The 16925-nt window shown below is 34.7% G+C and overlaps 1 protein-coding gene across 1 annotated transcript; it reads right to left on the bottom strand.

The window, feature by feature from the left end:
• Positions 1–3161: 3161 nt before the first annotated feature.
• CCDC179 (coiled-coil domain containing 179) lies at positions 3162–16550 on the bottom strand. Its single transcript, XM_011937520.1, has 4 exons — positions 16452–16550; positions 15507–15551; positions 13979–14083; positions 3162–3753 (listed from the first exon to the last, which is right to left on the bottom strand). Exons 1-4 carry the CDS (start codon positions 16494–16496, stop codon positions 3742–3744), a joined length of 207 nt encoding a protein of 68 aa, XP_011792910.1. The 5' UTR covers positions 16497–16550; the 3' UTR covers positions 3162–3741.
• Positions 16551–16925: the final 375 nt, after the last annotated feature.

Below are 16925 nucleotides of genomic sequence, written 5' to 3' on the forward strand. Positions count from 1 at the left end.
GGAAGATGTGGGAAGTTTGGAACTTCCTAGAGACTTGTGGAATGGCTTTGACCAAAATGCTGATGTTGATGTGGACAATAAGGTCTAGGCTGAGGTGGTCTCAGATGGAAATGAGGAACTTGTTGAGAACTAGAGGAAAGCTCACTCTTGCTATGCAGAGAGACTTGTGGCATTGTGCCCCTGCCCTAGAGATCTGTGGAAATTTGAATTTGAGAGAGATGATTTAGAATATTGAGTAGAAGAAATTTCTAAGTAACAAAACATTCAAGAAGAAGTGGAGGATAAGAGTTTTGAAAATTTGCAGCCTGACAATGAGATAGAAAAGAAAATACCATTTTCTGAGGGGAAATTCAAGCCAGCTGAATAAATTTATGTAAATAATGAGGAGCCAAATGTTAATTGCCAAAACAGTGGGAAACATGTCTGCAGGATATGTTAGAGGTCTTCACAGCAGCCCTACCTATCACAAGACAGGAGGCCTAGGAGGAAAAAATGGTTTTGTGGGCCAGGTCCAGGGCCTTGCTGCTTCGTGCAGTCTCAGGAGTTGGTGCTTTGTGTTCCAGATGTGGTTTAAAGGGGCCAACATAGAGTTCAAGTCATTGCTTCGGGGAGTGCAAGTCCCAAGCCTTGGTGGGTTTACATGTGGTTTTGGGCCTGTGGGTTCACAGAAGTCAAGAATTCAGGTTTGGGAACCTCTGCCTAGATTTCAGAAAATGTTTGGAAATGCCTGGAGGTCCAGACAGAGGGGTGCTGCAGGGATGGAACCCTCATGGAGAACCTCTGCTAGGGCAGTGAGGAAGGGAAATGTCGGGTGCAAGCACCCACAGAGTCCCCACTGGGGTACTACTACCTAGTGGAGCTATTAGAAGAGGGCCACCATCCTGCAGGCCCCAGAATGGTAGATCCATCGACAGCTTTCACCATGTGCCCGAAAAAGCTGCAGACAATGCCAGCTCATGAAAGCAGCCAGTAGGGGGCTGTACCCTGCAAAGCCACAGGGGTGGAGCTGCCTAAGACCATTGGAACCTACCGCTTGCATCAGCATGACCTGGATGTGAGACATGGAGTCAATGAAGATCATTTTGGAGCTTTAAGATTTGACTTCTGCTCTGGATTTCGGACTTACTTTGAACCTTTAGCCTCTTGTTTTGTCCAATTTCTTCTATTTGGCATGGGTGTACTTTCCCAATGCCTATACCCTCATTGTATCTAGAAACAAACTAAATTGCTTTTGATTTTACAGGCTCCTAGGCAGAAGGGATTTTGTCTAAGATGGAACTTTGGACTGTGGACTTTTAAGTTAATAGTGAAATGAGTTAAGACTTTGAGGGACTGTTAGGAAGGTATAGTTGGTTTTGAAATGTGAGGACATAAGATTTGGGAGGGACCAGGGGGAGAATGATATAGTTTGTGACCCCACCCAAATCTCATCTTGAATTGTAGCTCCTGTAATTCCCACATGTTATGGGAGGGACCCAGTGAGAGATAATTGAACCATGGAGGCGGGTCTTTCCTGTGCTGTTCTCAGTGTAGTGAATAAGTCTCATGAGACCTGATGGTTTTATAGATGGGAGTTCCTCTGCACAAGCTCTCCCTTGCCTGCTACCGTGTTAGAAGTCCCTTTACTCTTTCTTCATCTTCCACAATGATTGTGAGGCCTACCCAGCCATGTGGAACTGTGAGTCCATTAAACCTCTTTTCTTTATAAGTTACCCATACTTGGCTATATCTTTATTAGCAGTGTGAGAACAGACTAACACAAAATGGTTTTAAAATTCTCATCCCAACTCATTGTGACATACTCAGTTATTTATATGTTAGACCAGTTGATATAGTCTCACAAGTCAGTGAAGAACTAGTCATTTTCCCACTCTTTTTTATCTTTGCTTCAGTTTGGATTTTTCTTGCTATATTTATTATATCTTCAATTTTTGTGACTTCTTTATTTGTATTTAATATAGTGTTAATTTAATTTAGTGAATTTTTGAATTTTTGATATTTTTAAAAGTCACATTTACTTCTTTTTTAAATATTTCATTCCTCTCTTTTTGTTCATTTTTTTTAATTACTGAGCATAGTTAACGTACTTGTAATATATGTTTAAATTAATTTTTTCTAATTCTATTTTTTTCATTTCTATTTCTGTTTCTATTGATTTTATCTTCCCCCAATCATGTGTTTTGTTTTCCTGCTTTTTGGCATGCCTAGAAATTTATTATTGTATACTAGACATCGTGTATGTTAAATACCTGGATTTTGTAGTGTTTGTGCCGGTGGGCAGTTACTTGTAGACAAGTCTGATTTTTTTCAAACAAGTTTTTAAGCATCCTTAGGCTAGGCCTAGAGTCATCTTTATGCTACAGGTAATTTACCACTACTACTAATACATGACTCTTGTGGTCTCTCTACTAAATGCCCTGTTTGAACAACAAGGACTCTCCATCCTCACTGGCCAAAATTCAAACATCTACCTCTGGAGGTGTGAATGCTGAGGATTGTTTAGCTTATCACTAACCAGTTCTTTACTACCTGGCATTGTGGAGAACAGAAAGAATAAAATGATGTGACCTTTTACAGTTTCATTCTGTGCACATGCAGCTTACCAATGAGCAAAGACTCAACATGAGCAATATGCACATCTGCAAAGTTCTTCTCATAGTTCTTACTGTGGAACCCTTCCCTACAACTTCCAGCTTCTTCAGACTCCCTGAATTTTTATTTCTGTTCATCAACTCACCTTCAACTCAGGATTACTACTGTGCTCTACTTATAATCCTTTTCCCTGGACGATGATCTGGAATGCTCCTCCAGGCAGTAAATGGATAATTTTAGATTCCTCTCGTTTATTTCTCTTGTCTCAGAAATCACAGTCCTTCTCACTTTTGTTCCATTTCTGGGAAACCATTGTTTTCAGTATTTTGTCCTATTTTCTAGTTGCTTATTTTAGAAGCATAATTACAGTACTTTCATCATTTCCAATAGTAGAATTCCCTGTACCTCACTTTAAATTGCATTTTAGAGATTGCAAGTCGGTTACCAAATATAATGTTCATGTGAATCCAATAGTCTGTAATCTTTTAATTTATAAAATAATTGTGATAATTCAATCTACATATTATAAATTACTTAAGTACTATAATTAAGAAAGAATTTTAGAGAGACAGAGATAATTATCATTTATTTCATAAATAAAAGTAAAATTTTAATTCAATATTCAAATTTTACCTTAAATGGAAATTTTAATTACACTATGGCTTGTCTGCAATAGCAACACATAATATAGGAGTTAGTTACAATAGCAGTCTCCTAGGACTGTTTAAAGTATTTAAACATTTTGTTTAAACGTAAGCCATTATAAATATACATCAGAGGAAATCTGGTGTTCTATTACTAAAACATACTTCTAAACATCTAAATATGTCATAAAACATTTGCAAAAATTTAAACATGATGACAATATTTTTCAAAAGCCTACCTACACATATCATTATTATTTGTTGAAAAGCAGCAAATTTCAAGTTTACCACAGGGAAAAAAAAACATGTTAGTGAGATATGGTATTTAATAAAATTCTAGAGCATGTAGCTTGGATATTATATACTTGTACTGCGTTTATTTTCCTGAAATGGTGGAGTATTACATTTGTTTTTCAGATGATCAATTCATGATATGTCACTTGATGTTCACAATCCACACATTTTGATCTGGAGCATGGTTTCCTTCAAATAGACTCCTGCTTTCTCAAGATGACCACTAGACAAGATTTAAAATACACAAAGAATAAGGAATGTAATTAAAATTTATATAAGGAAAGATTATATATATTATAAATGATTTGGAAATGGTCTCAGGAAAAAACTATTTCATACAAGAAGTATTGTAAAAAATAATCCTTAATAGCTAGGAATGCTATTTTAAACTAAAGTAAGGTCACATTCAGATAGAAACCAGGTACAAAAAACATTAACATCAAATAAATCATATCTGAAGATGGATATGATATAGAACAATCCTCTGTAATTCATACAACAAACACTGCAAGCAGAAAGAATTTGTAGAAACCGAGGATATCAGTTATGAGAAAGGTCAAAGTCATTTCTATACATAATAGATGTGATAGAGATGTTAATAATATAAAGCTTTTATTTTCCAAATCTTATGTTCTGTGAGTCACTAACGCAGCATATCTTAGGCATCTGTTGAATGTGTTTATGTTTTAAAATGACCCAGAATAAAGTCAGCAACAGGAACAAATAAAAGACAAGAAAAATGAAAAAATTGTCTACATCAGTATTGGCAGAAGTTTAACCTTAAAATAATATTTAAGGATAATTTTAACATTCATAAGTACTTAACAATATAATTTTTAAAAGGTTTTATTATGTAAACATTGTCCGGGCGTGGTGGCTTACACCTGTAATCCCCACACTTTGGGAGGCTGAGACAGGTAGATTACTTGAGGTCAGGAGTTTGAGACCAGCCCGGCCAACATGGTGAAATCCCATCTCCACTAAAAATACAAAAATTAGCTGGGCATGGTGGCGCACGCCTGTAATCCCAGCTACTCGGGAGGCTGAGGCAGGAGAATTGCTTGAGCCCGGGAGGTGGAAGTTGTAGTGAGCAGAGGTTGTGTCACTGCATTCCAGCCTGGCCAACAGAGCAAGACTTTGTCTCAGAAGAAAAAAAAAAAAAAAGAAGTTTAGCAGATAAAAATAAAAACAAAAATATTTTTTCAAACTTCTTTTAACAACTGTGTTGTAACTTCATCACATATCCTCTGTTCTACTGGGAGGCACAACTTATTTGCCAAATAAAGTACTTATTTTTAGGAATTCAGGCCTTTATTTTGTCCCAAAATATTTAAATTGTACAAAAACTATTATCGCATTTTTTCTTAAAGATCGATTTAAGCAGAAAAAAAATGAGAAGAGGGCAATTAGTAGGGATACTGCTTATAACAAAGCAAACTGCAAAATGTATAAGATGAAAAAATAAAATGAGAAGAATCAACAAAGATTAAAGCAGTGTTACTCTGCAGTATGGTTTCTGGTGTGTCACATTCATTATCACTTTGAGACAAGATAAATCGAGAAATTGAGAGTCAACATTTATATTCATTTGTAACAATTTGATACTATGATGACGTTATGAGTGATTGTATATGTTAAAAATTATCAATCCACAATGATTTGAAAATTAAAATGAAATGAAGCAAAGCAAAATTAAACTGTTTTTGACCACATTTGAGAAGCACTGAATGCCTGAGCTGAAATAGGAGATACTATACATCTTGGTCAAGATATAGAAGAAAAACTAGAATAGGGTTTTCACAGTAACTTCTTGTTATTACCATTCTGTGAAAAGTGAAGAGAAGCCTTTTAGCATAGTGTGTATTTTGGACCTTTGAGCTCCTCAGTGTTCTTTCTTGGAAGGAAGGTGTACTTTCTCTTTTATGAGTTGTCAGAGCTTTTATAAATGCCCAATACCATCAGTAACAAGTATCTGGATGTTCTGAAGACAATTCCAGAATTTTTGTATTAATAGAGATGAAAACATAAGTACCAGAGTGAACTTAGGATTTTCATATTTAATATATCTTATTTCATATATTCTTATTTGTTTGTGAAACATTTCAGTTGTCTCTGAAATCTCAAATGAGTTGGTGGGATGGATGGTATAGAACAGTTTTGTGGACATTTCTTTAAAAAGCATCTGGCACTGCAAGAAAAAAGGGAAAGCTTTCTTTCAGTTTATAGCAACTTATTTCAATTTTTTGGGGGGAACAGGTGGTTTTGGTTATATTCATAAGTTTTTTAGTGGTGATTTCTGAGATTTTGCTGTACTCATCAACAGACCAATATACACAATATTGGTTTATATAAAGACTATACATTGGGTATAGTCTTTTAGCCCTCACTTTCCTCCCTTCCTTCCCCATGTGTCCCTAAAGTCCATTATATCATTCTTATGCCTTCATGACCTCATGGCTTAGCTCCCACTTGTAGATGAGAATGAGGCAGCTACATTGTCTGGGGTAAATACCCAGGGTTCACTGTCTCGTGCCAAGAAAGTTTAGGACACGGACACACATGAGGAATTTAGGAGTGGAGGTTTAATAGGAGGAAGAAAAAGACCAGAAAACAGCTCTCTCTCTAGTGAGAGAGAGGAGATTCCTGAAAGGAAAGACTGGCCGGTGGTAGAAGCCACAGATTTTATAGTCAGGTTTGAGGAGGCATCTGATTTACATAGGGCTCACAGATTGGTTCAATCAGGTATGATGTTTACACAGCATACAGGGAAGGCTGGCTACCTCACCCTAATCTTATTATGCAGATGAATTTTCCCCTTGACCACTGACATCTTCTCTGCTTCTTACTATACATGTAGTTGGCAGAGAAGGGAAGATGGAGCTATCATTTTGAATATGATTGGCACAATGGCCAGCATCTATGTCTGCAGCTCGATTTTATAGCCTGCCCTTTGTTAGAAGGAAAATGATTTGGGGCTGCTTTTCATTAAAAGGAAAACCTTAACAAGGACTTCCATACCCTCACTATCTGCCTAAGTAATTTCTTCTTAACTCCTATATCAAGAATACATAATATTTTATTTTCCATTCCTGAATTTCTTCACTTAGAATAATGGTCTGCAACTTCATCCAGGTTGCTGCAAATGCCATTATTTTGTTCCATTTTATGGCTGTTCCATTTTATCTATATACCAGATTTTCTTTATCCACTGGTTGTTTGATGTGCATTTAGGCTTGTTCCACATTTTTGCAATTGCAAACTGCACTTCTATAAACACGCCTGTGTAAGTGCCTTTTTGATATAAATACTTATTTTCCTCTGGGTAGATACCCAGTAGTGGGATTGCTGGATCAAATGGTAGTTCTAATTTTAGTTAAAAACAGGAGCTTTTGAAATTAAAAACCTTAGATGGTTTGTTAAGGGCCAAGTCATGGAAGAAAAAAGATTGATGATACTAGATATTGAAATGACAAAGGGATAGAAAGAGTGACCAATAACTGTGTGTAAAGGAATCAAGAGGTACTTGGTTCAGAAATGGTGGCAATTGTCTTGCACTATAGAAAGGTAGATTCAGGAATAAATCTCTTTTCTTTCCCATATCTCAAATTATTATACTTTATACTGAGAGATAACTTGGAAGATGAAAATATACGTTACATAGGCATATTTTAATGCTTAAAAGAGAGACACAGATTATGGGTTTGGGGTTATAAACACTGGTATATCAGCAAGGAAAGAGATTTGTTGATATTTAAGGCAAAACACTAACTGTATATAGTTGATGGTCCTGGGTTTCTGTATGGCAATGTATAAGTTCCATTCATTATGCAAAAACAAATGGCAAACAAAGCCAATGGGTTGAACTTTTACTGATAGTATGCATTTTCTCCAAAATCTCAGAGAGGAGGAAATTACAGAAAGAGAATCCTCACAGTCTAAAAAAGGAAAGAAAGTACTTTCTTCCATGCTAATGGTACCTCTATTCTCTTCAAGGCAGCAAGGAAATCAGTTTAATTTTTCACGTCTCTAAATTTATTTGCAGCTAGGGGTGGCCAGTAAACCAATTTTGATCAAAGAGATTTAAGTGGAGATTTCATAAAGAGCTTGTTCCTTCCATCCTTACAATAAGAAAAAGGCAGAACAAACTGAAAAGCAATTAATCTTGTTATATTCAGCAGGGAAGTGAGGCCACAGGGTAAACTACTGCCCTGAAAACCAGAGAGACAGACAAGTGGATGTGGAGAATCAGAGCTTGCCAGGAACAGAAGCCTTCTGCTAAGGCCAATACCAGTGGGAACATGTCAACTTTATTTGATGAATGGCTGGAGGTTCAGTATGCATGAGCTTAAATTCAAAGCTCTGGGTGTAGAGAGGACAGTCTTAAGGAAGCTTCCATAGTTTCCTAAATTTTACCTCCAGGAGCCTCACTAGATCTCATTGTAAAGATCAGAGAACAATCTTTTTTTGCTTCTAGTAGTGAAAGGGGAAAAGTAATCATTTAAAAATACCTCAGAGCTCTCCGTTCTCTTTACCAGAGCATGCTCTCAAGAGAAACTGTTTTAGCAGAGCCTAAATAAATTTGGTTTTACCAAATTCTAAGTGACTTAGGGGAAAGGAAATACACAACTGCTGTTCCCTATAGCTTTCCTATCTCACCTAATGGAGAGAATAGCAAAGAAGAAGTTGTGAAATTTACATCCAAGGGATAGGAAACTGCTCTTGCAGTGAAAAATTATGACAGTAAAGACTTCTGATCTAACCAACTCCATCTTGCCTTTCACCTCCCAACTGCTCTTGGTTATTCCAGGGCATGGACAAAGCTAACTATAGGAGAAATTTAGTTTACAGTTTCATAATAGCCCTTCCCCAAAACTAAACCACCTTTGTAAAACTAATGAAAGGCCACAAGGTTAGGAGGATGAGAGTGGCCTGAATTCTGCTAAGATGCAGGCATAGTCAAATGATTACCAGCCATTATTCTGGAGGTCACAAGATTTGCAACTTCCCCTATTCACTGTTGTAGAAACTAGGATTGACCTTTTGACATGTCTTTTTAGGCTTTTGCATTTCTGATGACTAGGCAGCCTGATATGGACCCAAGACTCTTAGCTCAACTAGTCCTGTGGTCCCCACCCAGAAGTGGACTCATCTCATGAGGGGGCATTTTCTGTACCCCTGTGATTTCATTCCCAACCAACCAACAGCCCGTTCCCATAGGCCCCTGCCCATAAAACTATCCTTGAAAAAGCTTAGCCTCCAATTTTCAGAGAGGCTGATTTGAGTAACAGTAAAGTTCCAGTTTCCTGTTTATCTGGTTCCATGTGTATTAAACTCTTTCTCTATTGCAATTCCCCTGTCTTGATAAATTGACTCTATCTGGGTAGTTTGCAAAATGAGCCCATTGGGCAGTTATAGATACAGACTCACTTAAAGACTGAATCCTAATCGTAAGCTATGGAACTCTTCTTCACCTACAACTTACCAACACGTCAATTAGTCTTCTATATATATCAGAGGATTCCAGCTTAAAAAAATTACAAGCGTCAGATATTATTTAAGAAAGAGTCCCTAGCAAGACCAAAAATAAGGAGGAAGAAAAAACTGAATCGGGGAAATTTTACCCTCTGATATCACAGCTGCAAGTAAACAGAAAATGCAGCCTAAATATTAGTCAGATAAGCGTAAAACCTGCACTACAGGCTTATCTTTCTTAGTTTCTGTTACCCGATACATCGTGTCCAACTTTCAATAAAAAATGATGGGACACACTAAAGGGCAGAAACAATCTGAAGTGAAAAAGTAAGCATCAATCAGATCCAGACTCAGATAATAGCAGATATTTTAGAATTATCAGACTAGGAACTTACAATAATTATGACAAATATGCTAAGTTCTAATAGAAAAGTGGACATGATGCAAGAAAAGATGGGCAATATAAGGCAAAGTGGAAAATCGAAGAAGAAATCAAACTAACACTAAAAGTCTAAAATATTTTAATGGAGATGAAGCATGACATTGATAGGCTCATTAATAGGCTGAACTCAGAGGAAAAAAAATAATTAGCTTAAAGATATGTAAATAGAAACTTTCCAAACTAACAGTAAAGAGAAAAAAGTATAAAAAAAGATTACATTATTTAAAAACTGAGCAAAAATTACAAAAAGTATAAATATACATAATTGGAGAAAAAGAAGGAAGAAGGAGAGGAAGAGGAAGAAGAAACAAGAAGGAAGAAGAAAGGAAGGAAGGAAGAGAAGGAGGAGAAACAATAAATATTGACATAAAAATAGATGATCACCTTCTAAAGTTAATGATAGACAACAAACCACAGATCCAGAAAATTCATAAGACATAAAGCAGGATAAACACCAGATAAATGTCTACATCTAGAGACATATGATATTTAAACTGCAAAAAAGTCAGACAAAAATGAAATCTTGAAAGAAGCTGGGGAAAAGTGGTAGGATAACTTACATAAATAGGAACATGAATAACAACAATTACATAGGATTTCTTTACAGAAATCATGCAAGTAATAAGACAATGGAGTAAGATATTTAAAGTGTTCAAAGAAAAAGAGCAGAAACCCAGGATTCCATATCATGTGCAAGTATCCTTCCAAAGTGAAAAAGAACTAAAGACTTCCTCTGACAAACAAAAATGGAAGGAATATTTGTTACTAGTAGACTTGCCCACACAGAGATAGTTAAGAAATTTTCAGAGAAAAGGAAAATGTTGTAAGTCAGAAACTTGGACGTACATAAAGAAAGGAAGAGCATTAGAAATGAAATAAAAAAAGAAGGTAAAATAAAATATTTTATCTGTCTTATTCTAACTGATCTAAGTAATAATTTGTTCAAAATAATAATTGCAACAATGTATGTGTGTTTTATATTTTATGGAGAAGTAAATGACAATAATGTTATGAAGAATAAGAAAAGGGGAATGGGAATACTGTGTCATAAGGTAGCTGCATTACCCATAAAGTAGTACAGTGTTATCTGAAAGTGAACTTGAACAAATTATAAATGTATAGTTCAAATGCAAAGGAAACTACAGAAAAAGTTAAAAAATAAAATAAAACAAGTATAATTGATATGCTAAGACAGGAGAGAATATTGAATAATATAAATTGCTCAAAACTAGAGAATGCAGAAGAAGAATGGAAAAATAAAAGACATAAATGAAAGAAAAAACATCCACAACTAAAAGACAGTAACAGATAAGGCACATACTAACTCAACTATATCAATAATCACGTCAGATGTCAATGATCTTAAAGACAAACACTGTCAGGGTAAATAAAATTACAATACACAACTGTATGTTGTTTACAAGAAACTCACTTTAAGTATAAGGGCAGATAGAGTCAAAGGGATGGAGAAAGATATACCTTGCTAACAATAATCAAAAGAAAGCTGAAGTAGCATTATTAATTTCAGACAAACCAGACTTCAGAGCAAGAAAATTATCAATGATAAAGAGGGGCATTACATAGTAATAACGAGGTAAAATTACATAGTAATCCTTAATGTGTTTGTGCCTAATAACAGAACGTCAAAATATGTCAGGCAAAAACTGATAAAAGTGCATGAAGAAATATATTATAGCTGGAAATGTCAATTCCTTCTAACAGTAATTGACAGATCTTAGCAGGCAGAAAATCTGTAAGAATATATTTGAACCGAGCAGCACCATCAGTCAGTTCGATTTAATTGACATTAATAGTTACTTTATTTAATAACAGCAGAATACACATTTTTCTCAAGACACATGGAACATTCACCAAGACAGATCACATTCAATGTTACTAAAATATACATTAACAAATTTAAAAGGATAGAAATCATACAAAGCGTGTTCTCAGACCCCAATGGAGTTAAACTAGAAACCAATAGCAAGAAAGATAACTGGAAAATCTTCAAATATTTGGAAATTAGGAATATACTTATAAGTAACACATGGATCAACGAAGAGGTTTCAAAAGAAATTTAGAATATTCTGAACAAAATGAAAATGAAAATATGATTTATTAAAATTTATGGGATATAGTGAAAGTGATGCTTAGAGAAATTTTATAGCATTAATATATTAGAAAAGAAGTAGATCTATACTCAATAGTCTAAGATTTCACCTTAGGAAACCAGAAGAAGAAGAACAAATTAAACCCAAAGTAAGCAGTAGAAAAGACATAAAAACTAGAGCAGAAATCTATGAAATTGAAAACAGAATACAATAGAGAAAGTTAATGAAACCAAAATATAGTTCTTTGAAAATATTAGTAAAATTGATAAACTTTTACCAGACTAACCAAAAAAGACACAAATTACTAACATTATAAATAAAAGAGAGCCCATAACTGCCAATCCCATGAACATTAAAAGAATAATAAAATAATATAACCAACAGCTCTATGCTCATAAACTTGAAAACTTAGGTAAAACTGACTAAATCTAAAAAGGATTCAATCTACTAAAATTCACACGAGACACAGATAATCTAGATAGAATTATGATATATTTAAAAAATTAATTAATAATTACCAATCTTTCAAAATAGAAAATACTAGACCCAGATGGTTTCACTGATTAATTCTACCAAATATTTAAAACAGACACTTTACTAATTCTTTGCAATATCTTGCAGAAAATAGAAGCAGAGGTAATACATCTTGACTCATTCTGTGAGGCTAGCATTATCCTAATACCAAAACTAGAAAAATATATTAAAAGAAAGGAAAATGACAGACAAATATCTCTCATGAACATAGATGTAAAAATTCTCAACAGAATGTTAGCAAATTGATCCAAACATGTGTAAAAATAATTATACACAATCTGAGACTTATCCCAAGAATGTAAGGCTGTTTCAGCATCTAAAAATTATGTCATGAAAATCATCATATCAAAAGTCTAAAGGAGAAAAGTCATATGATCATATCAACAATGCATAATGAGAATTTGACAAAATCCAATACCAATTTATGATAAAAGTTCTCAGTAGTAGGTGTAGAGAGGGATGTCTTTCACTTAATAAGGAACATCTCTAAAATACCTACACCTAACATTATAGTTACTGGCAAGAAACCAGATATTTTTTCAGTTAACATTAGGAAAAAGGCAAAAATGTACCTTCTCACTTCTGTTCAACATCATAATGGAAGACATAGCTAATACAGTAAGACAAGAAAAGGAAATAAATGTTATACCATTTGAGAAGAAAGAAATAAATTGTTCCGTGTCTTCCTTCACAGATGACCTGTCTAAGTAGAAAATCCCAAAGAATCAACAATAGCAATAAAAAACAACCAAAAAAACTCTTGGAAGTAATAAACAATTATAGTAAGGTTACAGGATGTAAGTTCAATACAGAAAATTCAATTGATTTCCTTTGTGCCAACAATGAACAGTTTGAATGCAAGGTGAAAAACAGCCTGCCATTTAAATTAGCAACAAAAAATAAAATACTTAGGCATAAATCCAAGAAAATATGTATAAAATCTGGATCAGGAAAATTATAAAACTCAGGTAAAAAAATGATCTAAATAAATAGGAGAAATTCTATGTTAATTTATAGGAAGACTGAATATTGTTTAAGATATCATTTATTTCCAAACTGATCCTTTGTATCCAGCACAATCCCAATAAAAATTCTAGCAAGTTACTTTGTAGATTTCACCAAACTGATTCTAAATTTTATATTGAAAGGGAAAAGTTCCAGAATAGCCAACACAACATTGAGGGAGAAGAACAGAAGAGAACTGACACTACCTGATTTCTAGACTTACTGTAAATCTATAGTTTTCAAGACAGTATGGTATTGGTGAAAAGCAGGATTCAATGAACCAGAATAGAGGACTCAGAAATAAACCCATACAAATATATAGTCAATAAACCTTTGATATGGAAGCAAAGGCAATACAATAGAGAAAAGGTAGTCTTTTCAACAAATGGTACTAGAACTTGATATCTACATGAAAATGATAATGATAATAATCTGAGCACTGACACCTTTCATTAACATTAACTCGCTATGGATCACAGACCTAAATTTAACATATACAACTGCAAAACTTCTAGGAGATAATACATAAGAGAACTAATGTGACCTTAAATTTGGCAATAAATTTTCAGATATATAGCCAAAAGATTTAAGTGATTAACTTTATGTAGTCATCTAACATATGGCAAAACAAGAACTGGAGTCCAAAACAACCTGGTTTCAAAGATAATCCTCTTTTCACTAAACCATATCACCTCCAGGAGATGACTGCAAAGGATATTTAAATAATAGATGAGAATTTGATTATAAGACTTTTAAGACTGAAATTACAAATTTCTCAAAGAGAAAGGGAAAAACAAAATTTATAGTGAATATTACATGAATTAAAATGAGGATGTCAGTTGCATTTAATGATCTGTTAATTTTAGTGAAACCTCTATACTTACTAGGAGTCCTGGTTCTGGAATAGGAGAAGGCCTTGCAAACCTTTTATTCAATCTCCTCTTCTCTTTCTTTAGGTTTTGCATATTCTGAATACGTTTATTTGCAAGCTTTAAAAAAATTAAAATGAAAGAAAAATCATACTTTTTTGTAACATATAAAGATAACATGCTGATTATATTTTTGGTTTGTGTCAATAAAAAAGGTAAACACCACCACTGCAAACGGTTTACGTAACTACATAGAAACAGGGGAAAATATCCCTTTTGTTCAAATGTATGGTTCATAGGTGAAGAAAACCCCATTGGAGCATCAGTAGAATTTTCAAATAGACCATTCTTGATTCTCATCTTACCACTGTGTACATTTAAATAGATCCAGACACATAGATTAGTGTGTTTACTTTTACTTTAAACATAATATTATTAAAGACACCTAGGGAATTTTCTCTACGGAAGCAAGAAAACAATTATTCACTCCTTTGAAATGTTGCATGACACACATAGATTTTTATGCCACCATTGTATGGTATCTACAAGTAGCAGAGACCTAGGAGATCAAACTAGAATTCTTTGAAGATAATGAAATACAGTAATAGAATAAAAAGGATATGAATCACAATAACTTTTTTATCCACTTCCAATGAAGTATAAATTGGTACAATTGCTTTGAAAACAAACTTTTTAAAAAATCCACTGCTAATGGAGTATAAACTTGAACAATTGCTTTGAAAACAATGTGGTACTACTTTCTAACAATAGAAAATTTGCTTTCCCTATGATTTAACCATTGCTTTCCTGCCTAAATAATCAAATGGCATTCTTGTGCATGGAGAAAGAAGCCGTGCACTAGAATGTTTGCAATAGTACTATTCATTTTAGGAAAATGTAAAAATAACACAATGTCCATAAACAAGAGAAAGGATTAATGGACTGTGATATGTTCCATGACAAAATATTGAACAGCAGTGAAAATAAAGAAACTATATACAGCAATATAGATAAATCTTAGGAAATAATATGGAGAAGAAAGAGTAAATCATACACTAAATTTTGTGTGATCTTATGTTTATAAAGTTCAAAACCAAGCAAAAGCAAATAATGCACTCATAGAGGCATGTATGTAACAAACTATTAAAGTAAAGGAAGAGATTGATGTAACTAAAATTCCAGATGTTGGTTACCTCTGGGAGAGATCTTAGGAGGTGGAATAGAAAAGCATTCCCTAGCTGGATTCAGAAATAGCGAATATCTTAATCCTTAAATGGGAGACATATTATAGTTTATAAATTGTATCTGTCACATATGTTTTTGTATATGTATCAAATGTTACATTAAAAAATAACATAAGTCATTTACTTTACTCTAGTTAAGACCCATTCCAATAGTAGTCATGAGATCCCAGAGTCCCAAGAAATATACCGAAGTGTCTACTTAATACAAGTTCTATTATGTTAGGGACAACTACATAAAGGAACAAGTTACATGCACAATGTTTAAACAACCAGAACCTAGTTCTTTATTTAAACATTACCTGCCGCTCAGTGACTTCTGAAGGATGATGTTGTCTTGGTGCTTCCTATATAATATGCAAAATTAAAACACATTGACACACAAAAATGTCATTAAAAATAGTAAATTAGTTATTATAATAGTAAGCCTATGCTACTTTTACATTTATGTATTATATGAATCATTTCGACTATAAGAGGCAGGTTAAAAAAAAAAACAAAAAGAAAAAAAGAAAAAAAGGCAGATTCAGAATTAAAACATCTAAGATAAAAATTGTGGTGGAAGATGGAGACAGTATTATGATAAAAAGAACCAACTGTGAGCCACCTTACAGATAAAAGGCAGAATATGAGAAATAAGAAAACAATTATTTAGAAGGGAAAGAATGTACGAGAAATAGAAAAATGCATGTTTCTGCTTGTACAGGGCTTCAGCGGTGCCATTGAACAATCTAGTCTTCAATCTGGTTTCAAAGCCTAGGAATAATTGGTGATGTATTGAGATCGTGTGGTTTTCTGAAGCACAGGGAGCTTGGCTGTTAGTGAGATTCTCATCACTTCCTCTATTTCTTGATTGTACCTTAAATACCTCTTCCTTCACTCATTTTCATCCAATCTTTTAACCAGAAGACCCAAGAGAAATCTGTTCCACATCTGACAGTTGAGAACTTTATCCTGCTCCCTACTTCTGTAATTTCCACTCCACCTCCTAGGGCAGGTCAATGGGTCAGTCAACATACAGTTGATGCACCTGACCTCTAAGCACACAGTAGGTGGAGCTTTTTCTTGTTTCAGGGGGGTCCAGCAGTCAGGATGTAGTCTGTCTACATCACCTGGAATTTCCCAACCCCAACCACCAAACCACATTCACAAGAGCTAGAAGTACCATGGCCAAGGCCACAGTGGCCTGGAGCTCAAGACACAGGACAGAGTAGCAGAGGTGAGGTTATAGACCCCAGCAGACTCACAGGGCTGACTTGGGAAGGCTCGATGTCCCAGCAGTACAGGCACATGCCGTGGAGCCTTGGGGCGCCCCCTGACGCCTACTGCCTGTCCTGGACCAAGTGATTATGGGGTCCAACCCTCACAGCCTTCAAACCCTGCCCCCACCCAGTTCCATCACAATTCTCTTTATTCTCCTCCCTGCTATAGGCCCCGCCCTTTCCCCAGTTGTACTCCAGTCCAGTGCAGGGAAGGCAAGGCCTCAACTTGTCTGCAGTGTCTTTGAAGTATGGAAGTCAGTTTACCATAATTCCCTATATTCTATCCATCTTCCTCAGAAAATTGAAGAATACCAATTTCCCACCTTTTCTACCCTTCATTTCTCTAGTCTCTCTCTTTATAAAAGCCCCTTTTATTTGTTAACATACCTAACTTAGTCTCCATGTTCTGTTACTTCAGACTATCTATTGTTAGGGTTCTCTCAATTCCACCACCTTATT

The sequence above is a fragment of the Colobus angolensis genome, unplaced genomic scaffold, assembly GCF_000951035.1.
Source record: "Colobus angolensis palliatus isolate OR3802 unplaced genomic scaffold, Cang.pa_1.0 Scaffold164, whole genome shotgun sequence".
In the NCBI taxonomy this organism is placed as follows: domain Eukaryota; kingdom Metazoa; phylum Chordata; class Mammalia; order Primates; family Cercopithecidae; genus Colobus; species Colobus angolensis.